This window comes from Saccoglossus kowalevskii, chromosome 3 (assembly GCF_978046115.1).
Source record: "Saccoglossus kowalevskii chromosome 3, keSacKowa6.1, whole genome shotgun sequence".
NCBI classification, from domain to species: Eukaryota; Metazoa; Hemichordata; class Enteropneusta; family Harrimaniidae; genus Saccoglossus; species Saccoglossus kowalevskii.
The window spans coordinates 16,250,151-16,277,239 of record NC_140643.1 but is presented as its reverse complement, the minus strand read 5'-3'; the positions used below and the strand labels follow the sequence as shown (position 1 = coordinate 16,277,239).

General features: G+C 38.1%; 1 protein-coding gene across 1 annotated transcript in view; it reads right to left on the bottom strand.

Moving 5' to 3' along the window:
* Positions 1-5,566: 5,566 nt before the first annotated feature.
* Positions 5,567-27,089, bottom strand: part of LOC102806785 (rhodopsin, GQ-coupled-like) — a 52,694-nt gene continuing 31,171 nt past the window's right edge. The window contains exon 2 of the mRNA XM_085496502.1: positions 5,567-9,457. Within this exon, the coding sequence (XP_085352628.1) occupies positions 8,357-9,427 (1,071 nt within the window). The 5' untranslated portion in view covers positions 9,428-9,457 and the 3' untranslated portion in view covers positions 5,567-8,356. The remainder of the gene's footprint in view (positions 9,458-27,089) is intronic.

The following is a 27,089-nucleotide window of genomic DNA, read 5'->3' as shown; positions in this document are numbered from 1 at the left end:
TCAGTTCCTTAAATATTTCCGATATTCGTGCGTCGTATTTTGTGTCACGAAATTACACTCAGAGCACGTTTCCTATGTTTGAATAACTTTACATAAGACGACCTACCCGCGGCAGACAACGGTTGTCAACGTGAAAATATGATTATAGAAAATATGCTTCAGTTCTGCTCAGCATGGAAATATTAATATTCTCAGTCATGTTTTCATGTGAACGTTTCATTATTTATTTATCATAATGTAGTTAGCCACAGTTAACTGTTTCTATAAGATTCTCCAATATCTCACAGTAATGTTTTTCCTTTGTTTTTTTTATACGAAGTGACAATCTTCGGTCTTGTTTCATAGGAGTATAAAATTGAAATAACATAACCGCAGATTGTTAAGCAAAATAAAAAAATCAATTGTTTTGACACCAATTACAAGGTACAAGTCATTAATAACTGAGCTACTCTCACAAGTAGAAGTTACTATATAACTGTTCATGCAACTTAACTTTGTAGATTTGTTATCCAAATCAAGTAATTATATAAGTGAAATGCACATCAATGCACATCAAAGAAATGCACATCAATTGATTTGAGATTTTTTGGACAGAAAAAGTATGAGTTCTGTTTTTGGTTTTGGTCACACCTCAGACTAGTAATATTGTATTACTTGTATTACTAGTCTGAGGTCACACTGACCCATGTGACCAAGTCATAATGAATACACACTGGTAAATTGCTAATAAGATGCGGAAAGCACATATAATATACAGCTGGATGAACCAAAGCAATTTCTAAATATTTTGCATACTATTAACATATGCCGAGTAAAAGCGAAGTTTCCTAACAAATTACCCTTACAAATTTACTCATGTTGTATCTGTTTACGCGTCAACATTTCTTCACACAACGCGATTCGTGTAGAGTTCTCGGATTCAAGACTAATAGCGTGAACATCGCCTCTGTGTTCAACGTAATATATGGGTAGAATTAAAAACAACTGTGGAATAGCGGTATATTTGTAATTGTTACCTGTGTATACACTAAACATTGGCGTGTTCCCTATTTGCGAACGCCGATCACTTGGCATCGACGTACCACACAGTACACATATCATTCGTAAGGTCACCATGGGATAGCATAAAACTGTCTGAATAGTTTAAACTAAAACAATCCATAATTGGGTTTCAATATAAAATAATATTTAATGCGACAGACTTGTCTGTCTGGGAACATCTGCCATCTTATCGATATCAGTTTGCCATCATCGCTGATAAACTATGTCCTTGTACCGATTCTGATGTTTCCATAGTAACCAAAGTGGAGACGTTTTCTTTAATTTCGATCAGCCTTTCCATGAATAATACAGAAAATAATTGCAAAGAGCTTTCACTGGCTGTGTAGATTACCGAGCACATGTTCATTTTGATAAAATTACATTATTGAAATAACATGCACAGAAACAGACGTGACGCCGTGAATGCATATTCGATACATCTTTTCACTCTATTAAAAGCCTACAGACTCGAATCGCGATGTAATGGTTTCACAAGAAAAATGAGTGTCAACCTATATAACACATCATTTTGCTAGGCAATCTATTTTAAGGAACCAATTTTTATTATAAACTCTTTTCTTTAAAACAAAATTTATTTTTGAGTCAGGCGACAGCTGCAAGCTTATACTTGTAGCCCATTTACCCAGGGTAAAAACACAGTCAGTTGGCGCACACGTGATAATTAAATAAATACGTTTACTATATGGGGGCCGCCATCTTGAATGCAGCATAAAACTAAATAAGAGACAAGTTGAGAAACGCGTTTTTTCAGATTCCTACAAATCTGGACAAAAATGCCAATCTTTCACAGAAATACGATCCGTTGGGGGTAATATTAAGCCAACCGATAACAAAATTCGACCGAATTCGGCATTTTTGTATGGAAAAATCCCTCAAATACGAACACCTAATTACACTAAGAACATTCCCGGGGGTATTTGAAACCGAAATCGTCATCTAACTGTGAGCCCGTCGCTGATTGGCTGCTGGGATGAATGACAAGGAACAGGACAGGAACATACCCAGGGAGGGGGGGGGTTCTCGACCGATGGAGCAAGGTAACATCAACAGCAGTATGCTTGGAAAGAACTCCGTTCTTTGTAACTCCGGAGCGTAGAGAGTTGACTAACTCATTGACGTACGCTGGTGTCATTCACAATTATACATATTTACCTTTTCAGACAATAACTCTTCTATAACCGGAACCCAGTTATTCAGACAGATTACTACAATCATTATCTTCACCAATATAACAAATACGATCAGTACAAAATAGCGCAAAAAACACACACTATATTTGAATCGCTTCGAGTAATCTGACATTTGCATAGCTATGACACGATATACGTGTATTGATTTTGACAGTATTATAAGTATCACGATTACCTAATGCGGTGGCGTAGAAAGCACACATTTCACTATAGGCTCGGCATTTCAATTCCAAAACCATTAAATCAAAATTCGTATCCATCCATGCGCTATTTAGTGTATTTCATACAAATTAGAAAAAAAAATACATCTTTTTTTACTTTTGTTGACAAAGTGAAATTATACAGAATCTGACACATAGAATTGTGTATAAAATACCAGTAATTGCCAATAGCAATTTTATCATGTTCATACCGACGTCTGGTGTTGTATTGCAACTTTACACTATCACACATATATACGTGACCAGAATATACTGATTTTATACACGTAGTTAGGTGTGCATGATCACCTGATCCGCATGCTGTGATTTGATTGGAAATTCCATATAAGGAGACATGCCATATAAGGAAATGACCAACAGTAATCTCCCTTCGGTGACAGATTAAACTAAACTAAGAATACACATGGAAAAAAGGTTGAAACTTCTCCTAAGACTACCATTATACAAATGTTCACCCCGACAGAGGTGGACATACAGTTTTAGTGACCCGAAGAGCTCATTGTCAACCTAGGCGAAGCGTTTGTACATTTGTACACAGTCCCTCAACACCGGTGTCGAGGGACTGTGATTTGTATTACTAGTATAATACCGAATAATTAAACAGAAATTGTGGCACTCAATCATGGCAATCTTCCAGGTCACGCTCGTAGAGCTGAATGCATGTATGAACAGAAATATACAAGTTGCATTTTATTGAGTTTTATCATGGACGCCTTTTTACTTTCATGGTTGTTTTGATAAACCTAATTTCAACAGCTTCAGCCTGGCGAAGAATTGATTTTTTACAAACACATCCAGCGCCATCATATGTCCAGCTACAGGCTATACTGCGTTCCAGTTCGCATTAGAACATTGAATCGAGCTGCACACTGATTCAGTATAGGTTTATGTCAACACCATTCTATTTCAACAAATACACTGTACATAATATGTCGACATACTGTCAAAACACACAAAAATATGGAACAAAATCAAACAAAACGGTGTCGTCGCACTGCAAAGCCCACGGCTCGTAGATTATTTAGATAGACGAACTACGCAATCGCAGATCGAAGGCAAGCTTGACGCGAAATCGCTACAAAATCGAATTTTTTTCCCAGTAAGATAGTCAAATAATGAACGTAAACCTGGCAAACCAATCAGTTCTCGAATATTGCCGCGTATCGTGTTCTCCTGACAAATTATTGACATAAATCAGGTAAAGATACTCGGATGGAGGTAGACATACGAATATGGCAGCAGGTCGACTCACGAATATGTCAATCTGTAATATCTGATTGGCTGTCATGGTATAATAATGGAAAATGTTGTACCTGTTTAATGATGAATACGGCATTATAAGTTCACTTGTGAGGTATTCTACCAATATGTATGACGTCATAAATCAATTCAGTGAAATTGAACTAAACGTTATTACAATCGCCATAGAGCGGAATTAATTAGTATATGTATACCATTCGTGAATGCACTGAGAAATTAGTTTAAGATATGGATCATCCAAAGTCTTACCCTTAAAAGGTCAATTTTAGCGATTTTGTAGAAAATTGCAATTTAAAGTACACAGTTTGGGAAAGTGATTCGCATGACGAAATGGTGACCACAACTTAACGCGCGGATTGTTATCGTAAAAATTCGATAATGCTTTACTTCTAACATGGATTCTAGCTATTTCTCAGCCGTCTTAGAAACATCAATTGCAAACAGGACAATTGATAGAATGGATGTCTCATCGAGACAGGTGATCTTTAACGCTGTGCCACCTTGCAATGTCGACGTTCTGGTCCTTATTCAGCAAAGCGACCACAACCACCGTGATTCCACCAATTCTGGTTGCCTACTGCCTTATCGGCTACACTAAACTTGTAGAAATTAATCATTTAGAACGCTCATTAATGGAAATATAAAAAGATAAATACAAATATAATAGAAACTTTTTTTTAATAATAATGAACAACAATAAAATATGAAAATGACAAGTAAAATGAAAAAAAACCCACAAAACTAAAAAAACTTTGAAATACAAATCAGCAAATGGAAATATAAATGGATAAAGGAAAATATAGTAATGAACGGCAATAACAAAAATAAAATAAAAATAGCAGTAAGAATATCCCCAAGCATTATAATAAGTATAATTGTGAAGGAAATTAATCACCAACATAACACTCACGTACGCCTTGAAATAGACCCATACATACGACGATCTGTTACTCAGTTTAATAATTAAGATCAAACACCGATAGTCGTGTTCACAGGGTACATCAAGTACGGGCTAAGTATATTTGCATATCGGCCATTGCGTTAATGCACGGGAGAGAACAACAGTTAGCACGGGCTAAGGAATGCCCAAACGTTAAAATGTACGAATCTTCAGTAATGTGGTACTTTTAACCATGGAAGGTACTAACGTTAGCGTTTTGGGTGCTTAGCCCGAGCTAATCAAATTGAACAGATGTTGTGCCCACTCTCCACCACTCTAATTAGTTGGGAGAACTTCAGAACGATGATGCAAATTACGTCTTCGTCGAGATTTGTTACGAAAATACAGACAAACTTCGAGGAGAAAGAACACGTCGAGGCCGCCATCTTGGACATATCTGATGTAGCAAATCTGTATTCCAAAGAAAAGAGGGCGCTTTAAGAAATCCACGACGTCTTGACTGTGTGAAAGCGAATCAAATCTTTTTTATTCAACAAACAAAAACAGTTAAATTGGGCAGGTCTTATGCACATTAAATGTGAAACAGGCTTTTAGTATTTTGTGTTGCATAACAGAAAGGCACAACCATAACTGCCCCACTCCGGGACCTGAATGTTAATATTTAGATTGAGATATGTAATAGAATAGACAGACATCATGATGGTAACCAGAAATAGCAATGTTGTCTTACCAATGATGATTTTACGGAATCGAAGCTCGTTTTGAGTAAAACACATTATTTTGTTTCACTCGTCGATTTTCCCAGTTTTTTGGTCAGTTGTGGGCCAGGGCATACTTTCTGGTAATCAAACCAGGTCACACACACGCCACCTAACCATATATCACAGTGAACAATGCTTTCTATACATAACCTTAATTTATATCAGAACAAATTGAAGAAAAAAATGAATCCATTATATTTATTTTTGTTAATAAATTAAAATAAAAACAAAACTTTCATAGTGCGATAATGCATCTTCCAATTCCATCGTCAGTACGTATTGTTTTTAATACAAAATTACATTCATAAATAAAATGTATTGAAAAAAATCCACTACATCCTCAAAAGATTTACAACCGAAATATGAGACAACGATTTTTTGAAACTGAAACATCACATTTGTCGCCAGCCTGAGACATTTAATAACTCTCGGCTTGGAAAGAAGTTCGGTTGTTATTCACAGTCATGATAAGAATCAATCCGCCATTCAATGAAGTGACGCGTCACAAAGAAGATACGTGTAGAAAATAAACACCGTGATGTAAACAATGTGGAATACACATGAACTTGAATATTATACAAAACTACAGACAGAGCTATGGAAATTATCCACAACCACAACACTCAATCAATCAGCTGGTTAGTGCCAGGAATACGATCTTAAAACTTCGCACAATCATTTCAACCAGATTGCGTGCATTGAAAAGTTGAAGCGCGGTAGTCGTCGCGCTGCGCATGTGCGAGATATATGGGTCTCATATAAACAAAGATGGCGACTTTGACTGTTGCGCAGATCAACGAGTACTAACTGAGACGTTTCCAAGCTTTAATTAGGCAATTTTCATGTGATTGGAAGGAGTCACCGTCGGTAATCAGTGCAAGTCGCGCCCAGGTCAAACCTCATACTTGTGATTTCCATTTGAAGAACGCATTAGATTGTGGGAAAATCAATGTTTATCAACACAAATGTCGCACATGCGCAGCGCGACGACTACCGCGCTTTAATATATGAAATTCTGTATTTACAAGTTGAGACATGTATTATTAAATATAACTTATATAAATTATATCAGGGACCGAATAGTGGGTCACACGCAAAACCCCGCGTCACACGTCATTTCAGGCGATTTATCAGTGTTTCCGGTTTAGAATATTATATACTTCAGTTGTCAAATTGTGAATCATACAAACGTCCCTAGGTTGTTTCCGTTGAAAATAATTGGCATGTGCTGATTATTATTTTCCCTTAAGAAAGATTTTTAACATCATGAGTAATTGAAACGTCCCGATGGTGTATAAAGATGAAAACATGTAAGATCAATTTGCCAGACATCATTGGAAAAAAAAACAACGAGAAAACTACTCATCTACTTGAGAAATAGCCGACAAGGTTACAATACGATTTGATTTCCATCTTACTTGATTTCTAAATATCTTGCAAACTCAAGATGGGAATCGTAACCGCTGGCTACTTCCTTGGGGGTCATGTCCTATCGATCAAATACAACGATAACCACAGAACGGCACCATTCACCGTAACGGGAAATATAATTGACACAGTGGTGTCAAACAGGGCACAGTCGCATCTTGCGACGAGCGAATATAATAACGCCTATCTACGACATCCGACTATAGAAGATATGAACTATTTAAAACAAGGTGTAGTCAGTATCAACCGCATCACGCCTTAACGCGAATTTAGTGATTAGCTGACTTACCATCTTGCTATTGAAAGACATGGCAGCATTGTGACGGTAAAATGTTACAAAACAACATCATAATAAATGTCAATATTTTTTTTTTTAAGTTTCGTCATCAGAACGTGTGCACGAATAAGTAATTAAACACCGACACAGCAATAACGGATTCCAGTAGTTATTAATGTATAAACTGTCGAACACAACACATAGTTTCAAAGTAATTATAAATTTAAGGTTGATTGATAGTTCATTTGGAAAATACCTCAGTTTGATAGACACGCGCATAAACTAGGGTTACTGTACTGTCGGCGATTTCAAACAAACGCAGACATAACTGTAATTGACATGTCACTGTGCGTTTCTGATGTTGTATATTTAGGCAATATTTTGCAACTATAATAATTCAAGATAAACCAGAGATTTATTCTTATATGTATCTAAGAACAGTTTCGAGGTGGGGGTAATTACCCGTAGTACTAGTGTCCAATTTCTCGGTAACAACGTACAGTTTATGTTAATAACCAATCCGAAATTGGCTGCGAGCGTTGCCAACTAGTTGTCACCTGGCATTTACATGACATTTCTGTATACTCCAATGATGACGCAAGTTAGCTGCACCTGTTTTGAATATATCGGTATTCAGCCCATAATGCATCCACATCAACTTCGCACCTGTTATATAGGGTACAAGACATGATGGCTTGAAATAATGTCTGATTAAACGCAAATCATCGATGGGTTTTACTTTAGTCGCGTATACTAAGTAATAAGGCGAGTAAACGTCACCACCACTTCACTGATTGATTATCAAACAATGTTTTTCAGCTTTTTTTTTCACATTGTGAACTCACTTTCCCAGCGACGAGTGATTACCGGCATGTTATATGCGACAGAATAGATGACACCTTCACTGTGGCACAGAGGTACTCGTTTTCCCTGCTAGGCGCCAGGTGGCAATGATTCTTCATTTCGTAAAATCACAGATTTTGAATATTAATTCTCAGTATACGTTTTCACTTGATTGGTATAAAAATGTAAATTGTTTTCGTGCGGGGTACATAGTTGCACAAACGCCGGGATAAATATTCGACCACGTAAATTTGATAAGCATAGTGTTAGCCTTAACGTATTACGTGAATGAAATGCAGTACACCGACAATAAAGTACAGCAAATACTTCGTAGTCTACGAGAGATTACAAGTTAAAAGTCTTTTATTTGCTGATCGCATATTCGTGGGAGATAGAAAGTCTCGGTCACGGTCTCAAAGTGAATTATTTGATGTGGCGAGGACCGACCTTTCACCGTAGGTGGACATTGTCATGCTCATATTTGACGAGTTCAAAGGTGAAGGGTCAACATCTCGATATATGGAGTTCACAGGCGGATGCCTCTTTCTCGGCCAGAACACTTTTCGAAACGCTGCTCGGTGATTCCTGCTACCGATGTTGTACAGAATCGGATTCAGCGTAAAATGTAGTGACAGCATCAGTCGGGCGACGTACGATAGACACATGATTTTTTCCAAGGGTATGGACCGTCTGCCGATTGCCTTGTTAACGGTAGCAACGATGTACACTGTTGCCAGGGGCGCACAGCTGATGACGAAGATGGCAGTTATCGCCACGCATAGCAACAGTACGTGAATTTCTTCCGAAATGTAGGAGTTTCCGTTGTTAGCGGCCGGTGCGTAACGCGGCTTCTTCTTCATCATCTTGGTGGCAATCACCACGTAGGTTACTACGACAACGGCGATGGAGAAAATGATGCAGATGAACATTAGAGAGAGTAGAACGACGATCAGCGTTTCCTGGTACTCGCTTCCGTAAGCGAAAAAGTCGAGAAGGCCAATGGCGATGCTAAAAAGCCAAGAAATCGTGATCGAAGCAACAACTCTCGATCGGCTTTGCAACCGAAGCTTTTCCGCTTTGAATGGGTAGCATATCGCCACATATCGGTTGATGCTGATCAGTGCGACAGTCAGCAACGACGAGCAAAATCCTACGTCCGTTATGGCATGCCCCCCTCCACTGTGGAACAGCAATACGGACTTGATCTGCCATTTATAGGCCGATAGATAAATCACATAGTACGCCATGAATATAGCATCGGCCAACGACAAATTCATGAAAAACACATTGGGTACGGTTCGCATGGACTTTACTTTGATAACTACCATGAAGAAGGCAAAGTTTCCAACTAAAGCAACACCACACGAAATAGTATAAAAAACGAACTCGGCCTCTTTACTCTCAAAGTGGCATTGCGGCCTTGCGCGTGACACGATTTCCGTATAGTTTCCGAAGTCGGTGAAGTTCGGAGCTGCTGTCGTCATGGTTATTTAACAGTGATACCACTCGTGAACCTGGAAATGATAAAATAAAATATAGTTAGACACTAATCTAAACAATACACTCTCCCCTTTTTTTCACAGCTGCTAAAACAAAGATTGGATTATTTAAACTTGTAATTTATAAACCAACACAATGGGAAATAACCCAGAAAACAATCTCTATATGCAACAAGTAACCTGTAGAATGCTGTGTGGGTAATATTTTTATATTGATTTTTGTTGCATTTGCAGCAAATAGTTACCAAACAATGAGAAATCTATAGGATTGAATATACCTCTCAGCTGGCTTCACATGCATAGTTCAAGACTGCCTAACCGGTGCTTATACAAGGATTTAATTACAGCACCTAGACGGTCTGTGGTTACAGCTTCATGTTCAGAGTAATCGCAAAATTGATATTACAATAGAAAATCATGAAAGACTGGCAGTCCCATGCAGTTAATAGCAAGTGAAATTCCTGGGATTGAAACATGTATTTTGAAGTCACTGATGTAGGCAATGAATGATAACTTCAAGTTGGCATGAAGACGAGGTACTGTAAAATGACTAATTTTCACTGGGTTTAAATTTCACTGATTTACCATTTCAGGCATATTCAGTGGGTTTTAAATTCACGGTTTCGTCATTTAGATAATGTGTTCTATGCTAAGTTTTACATATTCACTGGGTTTTAATTTAGCGCATTTTCCAGTCAGCGAAATAAGCTAAATTAAAACCCAGTGAATATTTACCCCCTTTACAGTAGTTTATTTAATCAGTGCTGAACTAGAGGCTGAAATTATCATTAAGTGCGTTGTCATATAATTTTTTTATTGCAATTTCTTTTGAAGTCAAATAGAATGCACTGGTGAAACCGTGAGTAAAAGGATGTTTTGGGGTATAGTTTACATTGTGTATGGAGTGGTAGGGTCGGGTGTCACATAATTTGTTCATTTCAACTCTTATGAAATTTATTTTCGCTGAAACGTTTTCAAGCATTACATGTGAATCCGATTTTTCCTGTGCTGTGTCTCAATGGAGTATGAGGTAAATGGCATTTTCACTGGAATTTATTTCAGGGGAAAACGTTTTCAGTAGAAATGAAGTATACCACATTATTACCTATGTACTGCAGTTTATTTTGATTCGTCTATGAAATCGGTATTTCCACACCCCATATGCAAACAAAGTAGTTCTTTGAAGAGTAGCGTTTTCGAAACATACCAGAAATGAACAATATTTAGAAGTGCGATATTTTACCCTTGGGGTACATGAATATACTTGCCGAGTGAAATGAAATTTGAACAACAGTAATGGTACTTCTAGGCAGTCACTTATTATGACTAAAACTAATTTTCATATCACCCATGCAATAATGTTTTCGGTATTTTCACGGTCAATATGCTAATGAACATGGTTATGGCGATCCGCTCCAAGAGGATTGCCCCTCAAATCATTTGTGTGTGTGATTTCCAGTGTTTTCACGTATTAGTTCTTCTGTGATTTTTTTGGCTTGGCCGATTTCGCTCAAACATGGCAGGTAGGTCACACCTTCACCCTAGTTATTAGGAAAAATCTGCAAAAAAATGTTGGTCCATCGTTGCCATCGCAACAGTAAAAAAATGATTTTTGGATAGCTTCGAGCTAAATGTATCTCCTACAAAATTAGGATACAACACCTCAGACATAGCTCATTGTACTCGGCTTGAGTACATTATTATACATATATCATAGAGTAGTTTACATGGTGACATTGGACAGATCTCTACTATTTGATGAAAATCAGGGTAACCGTTCTCGAGATATAGTAAGGTACTTCAATTAGCATCTCTTATTTTTGGACAAAGGATGACACAACAAAGCACTACTGAATAGTAAAGACAACAGCACCATTTTGGATGAATAAGCACTAATTATCTAATTGGAGCTGAACTTAAACTGCCATATCTTTCCCCTTTTTTATTGAATTTTCAACAAATTTTCAACAAATTTAACTTTATATCAGTATTTATCTATTGTCATTAGAAGGCAACATATAGACCATCTGTTACTATGGAAACAGGCCATATTCAAATTTAATTTTAAATCATCTGTCAGTGTCAATAAAGATAAACAAGTTTTACTTTCGTTTATGTTGCCTTCGTTTTTATTCCTATACAAATGCATTGAAAACGCCCTCATCGACCGGCTATGCGTTCTACCAAGCTTTGCTTATTTTTACGCTATAATAATACTTATGAAACAAAAAGCATTGACACGAATAAACAAATGTAAGATATAACATTATAGCATAATATACAGCTTATTTTTTGGCAACTTAGAAAAGAAGTATGCATGGAAAACATAACTGGGAGCTGCCCGGAAAATATTAACAATCTCTGTGCCTGATCGATCCATTTTTATGCCAAAATAACCAATGAATCATCTCAATTCTACAGCTGTGAATGCTCTAACATGTACAATTCGCTTTACTTTGCATTTATGCTGCATTTTAGACATGTTAAAAACAAAATAAACGTATTTTGCCGTATATAAAAGTGAAGGAGTGAAACATTCTCTTCGTACATGAAAATGGAGTCCATGTAAACAAAGTACCGGGTTGGAGGTACCACTTTTGAAATGGGCTTGTCGCACTCTTTAAATTGATGTCACACTCGAAAAACCTAGATTTGTGACTATTAAAATATACATTTTTTCAAAAAATTATGAGTGATAGATATGCCAGAAAGTTGTAAGTCGATACGAAAATTGCCGTTAAACTTTTGTTCTTATTGCCGTTTCGCCAATTTTCGGCCGATTCTCACTTATCACCTCTCATTCTATAGCTGTCATCCCCTACTTGATTTCTGTGGCATTGGTCCATTCCAATGCGGGGAAAATGCAGCTAACTTCTCTGGATTTAGAACACCGGGTTAAATTTGGAGGTCACGCTCGCGTTCACTGCGCTTGCCAGGATTTTCAAATGTTTCAATTATTATTCTCCCGTGTTGTCAAAACGGCTACTCGCAATGGGTTGCATTTTTCAGAAAATTACCATAAGATATAGAGCTAGAATTCATGGTAATTTAAATTTTTTTTTGCTTTTAGTTTTGCTCACGTATTTTGTAGTTTTTGAAAGGGTAGCTGCCCACACCCACTTCTTCCGATGTCATTAACCAAGTGACTGAAATCCCTAACATTAGCTGTACACCACATGGAATACTACGAGTGAGAGAACTTGATGTATGTTGAATGAGCTTTATCATAGACCATCAACATCAAAGTACCAGGAGGTTCCTGCTGGCGACGTTGCGGCGTTACCCAGTTCCAAATAAAGATTACCAACGCCAAATGAGTGACATTTTTACCGGGAATCAAGATTCATTCAATCCACGGCTAACAAACAACATCACAAGTGAAGTTGTAGCGTGCAGCTCATCAACGAACGCTGTCGACGAAAGTCATTCCGTCAGTGGAGTACCGCAGTTGTGACGGCATGTTTGCCAATGCACAATTCTGTGGAGGAACTTTTAACTTAATTTAAACTACGTATGACTGATTCGAAACATTCCATCGAGATCGGACGGTGCCCTATCGAGCCAACCCTTCACCATTGTATTCAAACGAACCATGTGGTGTGCTGTTACATTCTCCTTCAAACCCGGGATTCAACCATTAGGGGCATTTTAATAAAAAAAACATCGCAAATCATGCAAATTTAGCATTTTTAAACAAGTATACTAAAAAAGAAATGCTCAGCGATGCAAAAGAAGGATAGATATTACTCTTCAGTATACACATCTCTGTTTATACAATCTTTCACATATTCTACTCCCAATTATTCCTGCGTAAAATGAAATAGCTACTTTCCGTGTTGACATTCTGAGTAAAATCACGTGATAGACTGTTACAATTTTATGTTACAAAATTACATACTCTTTCGCCGGTCTGGAAAATGTGTTTAATTGGCTCTCATAATGATTAAAGCGACAATGCATATTTCCCAGTGGGAGTGAACGTAGTTCGAATCTGCCATTAAAAAATAGGGGTCTTTTCAGCAAAAAACGAATAACCCTTGAGTGCACACAATACACTGAGTTTCAGAACAAATCTTGCATTAGTTACAGCAGCAGAATACCACAGAAATATCAGACGAAACATGAAAACACTATATATTGTATTTTGGCCTGAACCCTCTGTCACACGCAACGTAATATTACCGTAATTGGTATAGTACAGGTGTGATGGTTCAAATACCAAAATGGCAACAGTAACAAAAAGACTTCCCTGGCGGCGATGATAAAATACGAACACGGAGCCAACAGATGAGGTTTCAACTGGTACTGGTATTATTATACTCTGCAAACATCAAGTACAATAACACGGTAAAACTCCACTACTCCAATAACTAGATACTTAAACTCCAATACAATTCAACGAGATCTCCGATCTGAACTCAGTGCTGAACAACTCCCCTATATATACCCACACTGTCTATAAATAGACCATTACATCAGCATACATAATGAGTCTGGAATTTACTATAAATTTCTAGAATGTTCCATTACCTTCTATTGCCTCCTACAGTGTTCTATTACCTATTCAACCAGTTTCTAAAAAAACAAACAGAATATTCCACCCAGACACAGTACGGTTCTAGAACATTCTCAGTGACACGGAAGTGGTAAATAAGTCGCATGCGACACCCTCTCTATTGCAATTCCAGGAATTACCCCCATATGTGCAACCATTTTCCACCTTGGTATCACCCAACCCTGAAAACAAATTCTTAATACCACGCTGAAGCGTTTGGTAAAAATCATTTGGCCGCAGCAGTAGATACAATTCACTAAAAATAAAATCAACATTTCGTATGATAGACATTTCGATACGTGAGTGGTTCGCCTATATACATTTTACCAAGCTGATTATCTACAGCGACAACAACAACTTCACCAGCGCAGCACATTTAAGAAAAATCCTCATTACCATCGCCGGGAGGGGGATTGTTCTCTATAACAGCATGGTCATGTTCAGATAAAAAAGAGCAATTCATAGTCGTGTCGACGACAAAGAACGAAACACGAGACTTCGGCTTAATAATTACTAGTGCGATCTTAAAGTCACGACAGGAGGTTCATTCATAGAAGGTGGAGATTTCGTTATTTTGTTGCAATTTCGTCACCTCTTATGATAGCAGAGACCACAACGATTAATAATATTTCGTCTCTAAACGGAAACACCGAGAGGCGACAACACACGTGATATACCATGCTAAAATCTCACAGGGAAGTGCTATAATTTGCTTTTACGATACATGTCGAACTGTCGCAGTCTCACAACGCGCGATGAATACAGAGCTTTGCCGTTCGCCGAATACCCACTTGACTGTTGTTCAAGTTGACGAGTATACTTCTTTTTTTTTCGTTTTTGCAACTCTCGATTTGAATTCGTTTTCCAATCATCATGTTAATATGTATTTTTCTCCAGAATAATTGTTAATAATTACCTCTCAATATGCACGATATTTGTCTCATTCAGTTGACAATTGAAGCGGTAATGTACGGGTAACTTTGATATTTGTTTCTAGATCAATATTTTATCCTGTGAACTAAAAACGCTTTGAAGCACGTGGATAATTATAATATAGACGGAATAATGAATTACGACGATTGCGCATGCACTCGAAATAAACGGTACGTACAACTAATTAAAAAGCGCATGCGCTTTATCCTAGTTCATAGTTCCGTCAAAACGAACACCATCCTGTGCACCAAAACAACAGAAAGGTTGGTTCACGATACAGTATACTCACTGAACACACACTACAGAATACAAAACAAAAACAAATATTAGAAGTTAACCGTATTTGTCTTTTCTTCACATCGTATATTCCACACGCTTCGCTTACGGAAATTTGGAATTATGCTGCCCGGAAATGAAATAACTTAAAATATACATTCTTGAGTAGTTGTCTTGCGAGGGATAAAAAAGAGGGATTACCTTCTCAAAGTCGCATACAACACAGACCACACAAAAAAACACACAAAAAACACGTCTAATCGGCAGCTGCTGCGGTGCAAGATAGCGTGAACAGAGAAATCAAAGAAACCCATCGTAATCTTAGACTGAGATTGGCATTGAGAAAAAATATCAGTGAAAACACAACGAATAGGCCAGCGTGCTTCTACATCCCTCGGAGGAGTTAGCTGAGTGGCATAGCGCGAGGCGCAGGGCAGCGGGAATTAATGATTAGGCGAGACTGTGAGACTGACAGAACTTACGTGATGAAATGAAATCTGACAAGGGTATAATTGTATACATTTCTGATCACGTGAATACTGGACCTTATTGAACTGTATCCAAGTTTTTCCCCCCACATTCTAACAGAACAAAACAGAAGCCAACTTCAGTATTGATTAGTCTTGTGATGCGAAATCAACAAATATATCTAAAATATTGCATTTCATGCCATGTATTTTCCATTGAAAAATGAAGTTTCACATTCTAGCACGGTTAGAGATCACATTTGTCAAATAACTGCAAACTCACCATTGTGTAACAAAGTACCGTGAGAGTATATCCAACGTATGTATTGATATCCTTTAACCCACAATGATATACTTCAGCTCACACTAGTGTATGTTATCTCACAATATTGTCCCTTAGCGAAAATATCTTTTCATAATAATATACTTAAACTGACATCGATATTACTTAGCTCAATATAATATGCCTTAGCTCACAATGATATCACTTATCTCACAATGATATCTCTAAACTCACAATGATATCTCTAAGCTCACAATGCTATCACTTATCTCACAATGATATCACTTAGCTCACAATGATATCATTTAGCTCAAAATGCGATAACTTAGCTCACAATGATATCACTTAGCTCACAATTATATCTCTAAGCTCACAATGATATCACTTAGCTCACAATGATATCACTTAACTCACAATGATATCACTTAGCTCACAATGATATTACCTAGCTCACAATGATATCACTTAGCTCACAATAATATTACCTAGCTCACAATGATATCACTTAACTCACAATGATATCACTTAGCTCACAATGATATTACCTAGCTCACAATGATATCACTTAACTCACAATGATATCACTTAGCTCACAATGATATTACCTAGCTCACAATGATATCACTTAACTCACAATGATATCACTTAACTCACAATGATATCACTTAACTCACAATGATATCACTTAACTCACAATGATATCACTTAGCTCACAATGATATTACCTAGCTCACAATGATATCACTTAACTCACAATGATATCACTTAACTCACAATGATATCACTTAGCTCACAATGATATGTTAAACCACGACCCACTAACAGTTCTTTTAGTGGTCCGAGGTTATACCGGATACATGATACGAACACGTGACACGCCGTATAGCTGAAATGACGACCAGCACTTTGATTTACGGCGCATACAAATACCGAAATCACGAATAAAATAATATGAAGTAGATACGCGTGAATGAAGAGATTACCCCGGAGGCAAGCACGGCTCAATTGCACGGAACTCGCAGTTCAGTTTTTATAACTGTCGCGGATAGCCCGGGGATATCGGGACAGTTTAGATAGATAATGATGCAGTCAGTTAAGCGATCTTAGATTATTTCATAAATACGAAATCGAAAAATATAAATCATGAAGGATTATATGAATGACGTATAATTATCGAAACCTAAAAAATGCCCTGAGCTTAACCAATCAAAATAGAGTAGCCAAATCAAACAGAACCAAGCCGGTGAAATTAATTTCAGAGATGAGTATGCAGAAATTGATCAGAAATAAATCGTGTTATTTAAAAACAAATGATCATAATATGGGGACAAAGTATTTCTTTTTGTCATCGATTCTTAAACTAAAAACGAGTCGTCCGTCAATGAAATGGGGTTATAATTGCTGGCGACGTCGAGCTAAATGTTGTTTAGATTATTAACCCGTTTGCAAATGACAGCGACGTAAAGCAAGTACACGTAGGAATAAGGTGCGTTGTCAACATAGCACAACATACGTGGAGTGCGCCGCCTAGCGTTATAAAGCGTATTGTCTTAGCCAGATCCTGACAATTCAGTTTGTTCGTGCACCATCTGTGCCCGTAGCGGCATCATCCATAAGGGAGGACACGAGGATGCAGGATAAAGTCGGCGGGCGTTAATAGCTAGCTGATCACGCGTTAAGTCTCTGTTCTTGTCTCTGATGTTACGGGATGTCTTCAAATCGAAGCCAACAAAAGAGACCCATCTTACGAAGCTTATTAAGTTGCATTGAACTTAAAAAGGCATTGGAAAATAATTGGAACATCGCACTTACGATCTGTACACGAGGAATTGATTGATTACTGGTTTATTTGTCAAGAAACACGGCAGCCCTTCCGCCGTTCTATGCGCGACAAGGTGTTTTCTGTACGACGAGATTTTTTTTTTATCAAAATAAAAACATATCCTTTTATTTGTATATTAACTTGTACCATTTTCTAATAAACAAACGTACTCATTTGTCCATTCAATTCAACGGCTTGAGTTTTATAATTGAGGATAGTTATGTATAAAAATCGTAATGTTAATGTCCTGTGTTAAAAACATCTTCTATGGACACTGTATTAACCACAATTCAACAACACAGCCCTGACTGAAATGGTTGGTGTCACACCATATTGTCTCTATTCATCAAAAGCATAAAGTGGCAATTGAATAAAAAATAACAGCTGTTTTTTTTCCAAAAAAAAAAAAAAAAGAAAAATCATCCATTCTCTTTCATTTCAAAATATGTTTTGTGATTCCATTGATGTGCATATCACGTATGACTTTTCAAGTTCCATATCTTATTTTGTTTTCACATTGTGAACGTATGGTGTGGGTATGCAATTGATCTGATGGGCACTGATGGATGTGTCTATTAGTGATAAAGTAATTGCCGAAGATTAATAGCAAAATGCTTAAGTCGAGAAACAAAAGAATAGCATGATGATATTACGTTTTTGAAATTATTTAAATCTGGTCTTCATCGTGGAATCGCGTGACTCCGCTGTCGCCGGTCGGTGGTGCAGTTGCATTCAAATGAGGTAGTTTACAAGTGGCACGGCTTACAAAAACACTACATTTCGCATATATTTTCCTTAGCCTGATACATATCTAAAAATTTAATTTTTAAAACTGAAAACAATCGTTTCAACTTGCTTATTACGTAAATTTGAAGTGTAAACAAAATGACTACAAACACATGTGTGTGAGAACGGTTAAAGTAAGTTTATCGGTGGCAGTTTTGTCGAGCCCGCTTACAAAATCTTACGAAATGTTACACATCGTTCACGTAATTAAGGAAAAAGACTATCGCGATATCTTGTCCATATTACGCCGGCGCGACACGCATTCCACCTACTCAGTCGTGCTGTGAAAGAAACATGAATAATATCAAAATAAACTATCCAAGCAAACGCTTTGCTCGAATTTAATTCATAACATTTTTCTGCAAATGCCATTCTCTATAATTTGATCACGTCCATACTTCAAAAAACATGGATGTGACAGAGTGGTTGATGAACGAACAGACAGAGTGAGTAGCTCCCACTGGATCATCCATTTAATGTTTATAGGTCACTCAGAGCTGTGACATTACATCCACGATGGGACTTAATGTTGGGTTCGTGTCCTAGCTTACCGTCTGTGTCGCTAACCGCATTGGAAAGTTGTCGTTGCGTTTGCACAAACACATACATATCGATGGTTGTGTTCAGGGTTGCACACATAGCTACATCTATGGTTGCAAACCCAGGTTTACTCTTTGCCTATTAGATGACTTGACAACAGCGTACAGAGTATTTGCCATTACATTATAAATTACACACATTACCAACACCTAGAACGCTTGAAATATTAATATTCACATTAAACAGATCTGTAAACACGCGTCGTTAAACGGTGCAGCGAGTAGTGTTGGGTGGGTGGACCGGGTTAGGGGGTCAACAACATCAACAACATCAACAAAAACAATAACAACAACAACCACAACCACAACAACAACATGCCTAAACATAGAGCATCATTTCAGCACAGCACCCGGTCACCACAAGAATCGGAGTAAAGCAGAAGAAGACACTGATCACCGACTCTATAAAGTAATTCCGAGCGACACGATCACATATTAGCATCTCACGGGTACTCACTCGTTACAATCAGCAACCTTAAGTGCAAGTCCCAGACATCAAGCAGAAAATCGAATATATCTCGTCGGCAGCGGCGAATGTGGAGCGTTGCACGGTCTCTACCTCAGAACGCACAGCGCGGGAAAACATAACTAAATCGAGAGAGAGAGAGAGAGAGCGAGAGCGAGAGCGAGAGAGAGCAACTGATGTTGTCAGAGAAAGCAATTATAATACCTTTCTATAGATATGGTGATGTTGGGATACGCCCCTCAAATGCGTATACCTTGCACGTGACAAAGTGTAGATAATTCGAGTTTAATTGAGATGCTTACTTATATTTGCTTCAGAATAAGACAAAACTGGCTGAAAAGAGAGTAATTATCTAATAACTGCTTATTAAAAAAATGTGGGATTGTGCAATATCGTTTTACACAACGCATTAAATAATACTTAATTGACCTATCATATCAGATGCGAAGTATCGACAGGCACTGTACATCGGCATTGAAAGATTCACAGGGAACAAAACACGTTATTGCGTTTGGCATGTGCGCTGATGGGCGTCTTGTCACTGTGTTTAGCATGATTTTCTGCACAGTTCTCATCATGTTATACACTTTCCCGAAGCATTCAATCACATACATGTATATAGAGGGACTGTGACGAAATGTTCTCTTTGCCAGGTCTTGCGATCGCGAATTGCCGCTGACATCTGTGATGTTGATCGATACGAACCTCGTCTGAAATCATACCATAATACGGTTCCTGAATGTCGTGTGTAAAATCGATATTTGGGTTTTATACTATCATTTATGTACGGAAGTTCTGCGATTGATGCGATGACATTACTTTCAAGTTCATACTGACTATCTCTACTTTTTCTTGGATTATTATTATTATTTTTGTTACCAATCATAATTGTAATTATCTTGTGATTCTAGACACATGGAGCCGGAAGCAGCCACTGGTGGCGCTGTATACAATCGAAACCTATTTAGGCTTGCCTACACTCATGCAGACTACAGTGTAAAAGCAAGAAACAGTTGTTAAATTTGGTGACCAGTTTAGTATGATAGAAAGCGTGTACCGTCTTCAAATTGACACAATAGACAGAGTGTGGATCAAGATTGAATGAACATGATTCCGGTATTTAATAATAGATGCTTTCTAATAATAATAATATAATATTCATGAGATATGTCTACGTCATTACCTCGTTAAAGGTTATTAGCATATTGTGCACGCAGTACGTATGCTTCGGCCTCCTTTTTCCAATTCTGGTTCCCCTATAACACTGGATATTCGCTCGGTTTGATGGTGATGATGATGATAACTAGTTTATCCCAATTATGCAAGTGTTCGTTATTTAAGACAAGAAAATAATAACAACAACAACAACAACAACAACAACAACAACAATAGGAACAACAACAACAACAGCAACAACACCAACAACAACTCCGTGGGCGACGCTCAACGAATTATTTGCGCATCGACGAGAAGCCATTTCGCTCAAAGCTAGTTCTTTCAATCAGACTCAAAAGATCAGTTATTTAGCGCAAAAGTATAAGGTCTGACGCAATAATTACGACTGTATACACAAGGGTGATCTGGGTCTAATGAGGTAACGGCTCTCATCGCGATCTGTCAATGGAGATTACACGTGTGTTATGCCAAGCATTCGTAATACGAATGAGATAAGAGCTACATGTATGAGAGTCGAATGGGGCATTAGTGATTTTCTCCCTATTCTAACGATAGTACTGGCATATATTTATCTTCAGTCGTCGGTAAACATTGAGATGTGGTGCGTGCAATCACAGTCCCTCTATCCCTATCCTCGGGGGCGGACATCCGGGCATTTTCTACCGCCTGGCAACCCTCGCAGTGAAAACAAAGACTAAAAACTCGCAGAAAACGGTACTTTGCGATGGTTGTTGAGAGTCCCCTGAACAGTGTAACAAGATTAGCCCTACGTGTGTAACATATATGAATTTGGTTGTTCAGGATTACTTCAAAGTTGAGTTTGTGTTGTTTTCTCGAGTTTTCACCGGCTCCACGGCGTTCCACAGCAGCGCGCACAAAGCCCCATAGAAATACGTGGTACAGTGGTGCGCGTCTTAGCAACGTAGAACGTCGTGAAGTAGCTCCGCCCCCGAGGATTGAGGGACTGTGGTCATTGACGCTGCAGTTCGGCGTCTTCTTGTTTGTGCTGGGACAGCGCTTACGGGACTGTGGTGCAATGTATCCTCGGGGGCGGAGCTACGTCACAAGACGTTCCATGTTGCTAAGACGCGCACCACTGTACAGGCATTTCTATGGGCTCTTTTCGCGCTGCTGTGGAACGCCGGTCGAGCCGGTGAAAATTCGAGAAAACAACACAAACTCAACTTCGAAGTAATCCTGAACAACCAAATTTATATATGTTACACACGTAGGGCTAATCTGGTTACACTGTTCAGGGGAGTCTCAACAATCATCCTAAAGTACCGTTTTCTGCGAGTTTTAGGCCTTTGTTTTCACCGCCAGGGTTGCCAAGCGGTGAAAATGCCCGGATGTCCGCGCCCGAGGATATAAGTACAACTGTTATGTCCATGGCTTCAATTTTGCAAATAGTAGTGAGGGGGTTTGATATTAATCAGGTATTGATAATAAGTGTGTTTCATAAATAAAAGTAATACACCCTTCCAACTATGCATGGCGAGAAAATAACATGGAATACACGAGAGTAATAAATCGCGCCCTCTATCGACGAAGCACTTCTCTGACGTAAAAAAAAAATGTGTAGGTTGGTATTAGCAATGCCACGCAAACAAGACAACAAATTTACGGCAGTGCAGTCGTTCGCCATTTAGAAAATAAAACACCTGTAAACATTCGCGAACAATCACAGCACAATACCCAATACGTTCACTCCCAAAGATAAAATAACGACATGCCTCGTGTGCTCCTGTAAATAAAAACATCTTATTGACAAGTTGTCACAGGAGATTGCGAGCTAGTGCTGATCGGTGGCCGACATTTACTATCGGACATTCTCGACAATTAGTTGGTACGTCTGCAATTTCCTCGGGGTGAAAGAAACGCACAGAGGTAGCTAGTAACATCAAACACGCAGCACTATAAACTGTTATTGGTGTAGTCAACACTGGCAGCTTATCAATACGGGGGAGTTTGAATTTGATATCTGCCGATTTTGAAAACGAGCAAACAAAAAAGCAACCAATTAATGAAATGTACATCTGACATTTGCGGATGCATGACGAAAATGTGGTCTTCTAAAACAAGATTGAAAATAGATAGCGCTGAGTCTGTTTCCGTATTCTAAAGCTTTTCCGTCGAATAATTGATTCGCCCATTGTTGAAAATTTTACAATAGTTGACGTTGATCGATGGCACATCTATTTAGATTATTATTAATATTGGTTTCAGTCAAGCCATTACACAATTTCAAAAATACATTTTTAATGGATCTGCCCAAATGCCATTGTGCACTATCCGTTCATGGAACCGCGTGGTTAAGGTTCCAGTCACGTATATAACCAGGACCTCTTATATTACAAATATAAATTTTAAAATAAATCATTTGATTACCCCAACATAGTAAACAGTTTTGCGGTCAACGTTTTTTTTTTTCAATATAACATACACGTAACTCAATAAAGTTGTCAAACCCCAAACCCCTGTTTCCTACATCGAAATCAATGCTAAACAACCGCATCTCCTACTACAAGTTTTAAATTAATTCCCACTGCAGCGACTAACAACCCGCAATCATGACTGAAACTATTAATGACACACACGTACACGTTGCTTTGACAATGAACCACACTACTTTAACACGTACGTCATGAAATAAATACCGAATTATTTCCCCGCGGTTAAAAACACTCGAGTGGGCGTGCATTTTGATTCTTGAAAAGAAATGACAAATAAAAAACAAACAAAAAACATATGGAGTCATAGTGGATGTTGGAGCTCGACATTGAACACAACATGAGAATTTTCAGACGTGACGATTTGTGACTGTACATTTCGCCGTGACGTATTTCCTTTTCAATTCAATGAAAATATACCGCGGGCCGTCTGTCGGTGATTTATTTGAGTGCATCGCGACAGGGTACCTGGTAGATATGATGAGAGACTGCACAATTTACGTAAATAATTTATGGCGCTAGTTCTTTCTTAATTCGTTTCATCGCGCAGTATTATTTCTGTCGATAAAAATGGTAAATTCACTTCGAAGCTCATTTAAAAAAAATATTGATTACGTCATAATTCATACTAAACCACTCGTCGCTATGTTGACGTCATTATTACATAGGTATACTTAATGAATTCACAACGTCTACTTATTTAAATTTACAATGGAATGTAACTCACCAATAATTTGTGAGCTTTCCAATACCCCGAGTGAAAATATTGGTCATTTCATTTCATAAACGTGGTGGTGCCTGTGGTTGAAACTCGTACAATAATACTGGACGACGTCAATAGCGTTCTTCACAAATGACGTTACTTAAACATTATGTAATTATTCATGAAAAACATCCGGTTATAACAACGACAGAAATATTTATAATAACGGTGGGGACGTTAACATCATTTAGCAAGGGGGTGTAAACGTCATTAACACAGTTATGACTGGAATTGTTATCGTCTTCTGACGCCGTTTCGCGAACTGAACAACGTTTCTTAGTTACGTTAGTTCTATTTTTAGTAGTCGCTAAAAAATCACGGGGCATATACCCCCACGGTAGGGTTTATGCTTGCGGTATCTTGCCTGTTTCTCAATTTATTGCAACTGTAAGCGTGGACGCGCTCATTATCCGATCGCAAGTTTTCGATTTTACATATCTCATATCTAGGTTCATGTATTTTCCAGGTATATCGGAAATACATCTTACATAAACCCAAATCTCATTAACAACTCGCGAAAAATCTATAATCTAAACTCCATTATATAGTTCAGAAGCGCGACCTTATGTTTCTGACAGTCGCAACAAAAGAAACCCAAACTGTACACATCGGGTGTTGTATAAAAAACCTCCTGTGCCATGAATACATTAACACACACAAATTGCATTATTTACGCTCACGTCGTCCAATACTGAAATCGACATACAAAATAACAGAATGTCTTGTAAGCTTATGCGTGCGCCTACTAGAAGTTGGCAAGTCGGGGGTACTTAAATTACATGCTGATTAGCTCACTGTTATTTTTGTACATAAGTCGAAGAGAGCGTTCTTTCTTCTACTGATATCACCGTCTTCTTAAATGTCGAGAGTGCAGTGTGAAATTCTAATGCCACGCAAGGCTTTTATAAAATTACCGTCTGTTGTTGACAAGGTTCGGAGCTCGTCTAAGTAAATATTGAACAGCTAGACAAAACTCGACGGCGTGTCTTGTCTTCGTTACGACACTCTTCAAGTTAGTGACATTGGGGCGATTTTAAAACAAATCCACGTATCACTGTATAGAAATATGTTTGTTGGAGCAGTTTTCCCTCCGGAGCCTGCGAGGAAGCATCCTTTTGTGCATGGCGAGAAACACATGTTTCAGCCAGCGGCAGTCAATTAATTTATAGTTCCTAGTCTTCCCAGATTGTTCGTGGATTACGCATTGATGATTACTTGATATTCCGTCTCTCCTGAGATGACTTTGAGATTTGCACGGATGCACCAGAAGTCTTTGTATATACAATTGGCTAAGGGGTAGGGAAAGCAACACGACAAGCGATGTTGACCGGATTAACGAAAATTGAATGTCAGCATTAAGCACGTCTTAGAAGGCATTAATAATCATTGCGAAAACGCATATACAGTAAGGTCATTAGTAGGTAAATTGTACGCCGGGGTACTCACTCAAGTGTGTGTTGTAATCCTTATAAATGCGATAGGGCATTATTCTGCTAAACATCCGCTTTAAGCACGGTTACTAGAAGAGCCGTGCTTTAAGTCAGTTGACTATCGAAACTCACTCTTGGGACACACGAAATAAAATATTCATAGTTTTATGTATAAATAACGGATTTGTCACGATGTCGTCATATAATTATTATAAATAAGTGAAGGGAATTATAAAACTTTGAGAACCTGTTTTTAAAGTGCGAGATATATATTTCGACTTTCAAGTTATTACACTGTTTTCACTATGCATCAACATGATCTGCACTCGCGTATGTGACCACAGGGAGCCCAGGAACTATAATCAACTGTAATACGCAGTCTCTATGAGCGGGGGGGGGGGGGGTATCGGCTGGTATATAGTGTAAGAAATAGACAAGGGATGAAGGCTCCAGCCAGCTCACATTTTTTAAACTCGAAAAAACAGACGAAAAGAATGAAAAATAAAATATAAAAAAAATACCAGGTTGAAGAATATTAGTTGCTTCTTCAAATCTCGCCAAAGCCCTACCTATGTTTTACCGATATCTGCAGAATAAATCAAGAAAACTACACAAATTTACTCCATTTAGGAATTCCTAACGGTTTGCCCGAACGCATGGCACAGTTGGAGGCGTGGCCTGTTCAGCATTTGTCAACAACCAATCACAAGACTGGTTACGAACCACATCGAGGTCACGACTCTGTTAGCCTTGCTCAACTGGTTCGTAACCAGTCTTGTGATTGGTTGTTGACAAATGCTGAACAGGCCACGCCCCCAACGGTGTCGTGCGTTCGGACTAACCGTTAGGAATTCCTAAATGGAGTCAATTTGTGTAGTTTTCTTGATTTATTCTGCAGATATCGGTAAAATGTAGGTAAGGCTTTGGCGAAATTCGAAGAAGCAACTAATATTCTTCAACCTGGTATTTTTTTTAGATTTTATTTTTTATTTTTTTCATCTGTTTTTTTGAGTTTAAAAAATGTGAGCTGGCTGGAGCCTTCATCCCTTGTCTATTTCTTACACTAAATACCAGCCGATACCCCCGCCCCCGCTCATAGAGACTGCGTATTACAGTTGATTATAGTTCCTGGGCTCCCTGTGATGTGACGTGTTCACCGTTGTTTTGATATTAATATACATTTCATTTTCCTGCTGGTATATTATTGTTTACAAATAGACGCTAAATACAACAAAAAGTAAAAGAATAAAGTTAAAATCGAAATTGTAATCTATTTTGAAATCTATTGCAAACACATTTTTTAAAAGTGTGTTATACTGTGTATGAAATGCGACTATTTCACGAGTGCACAACAGGTTGATTTGTAAACTTCTTTCGCGTTCGCCTTTGTTAACAAGATACTTTGTTATACAATCCGCTAAGACAATGATGTTACAAAACATGTCTATATCTTCTATATCAAACCCGATAGAGTACGTGCACGATGTCATTATGACATGTACAATAATATGACACTCGAGATGCGGTGTATTCTGCTGTACTTTCACTCGCTTCGCTCGTGAAAGTACGGCCGCAGGATACACCGCATCACTCGTGAAAATAACTTCCATACGCAACGAAAGCCACGGGGAGGGTGTGGGG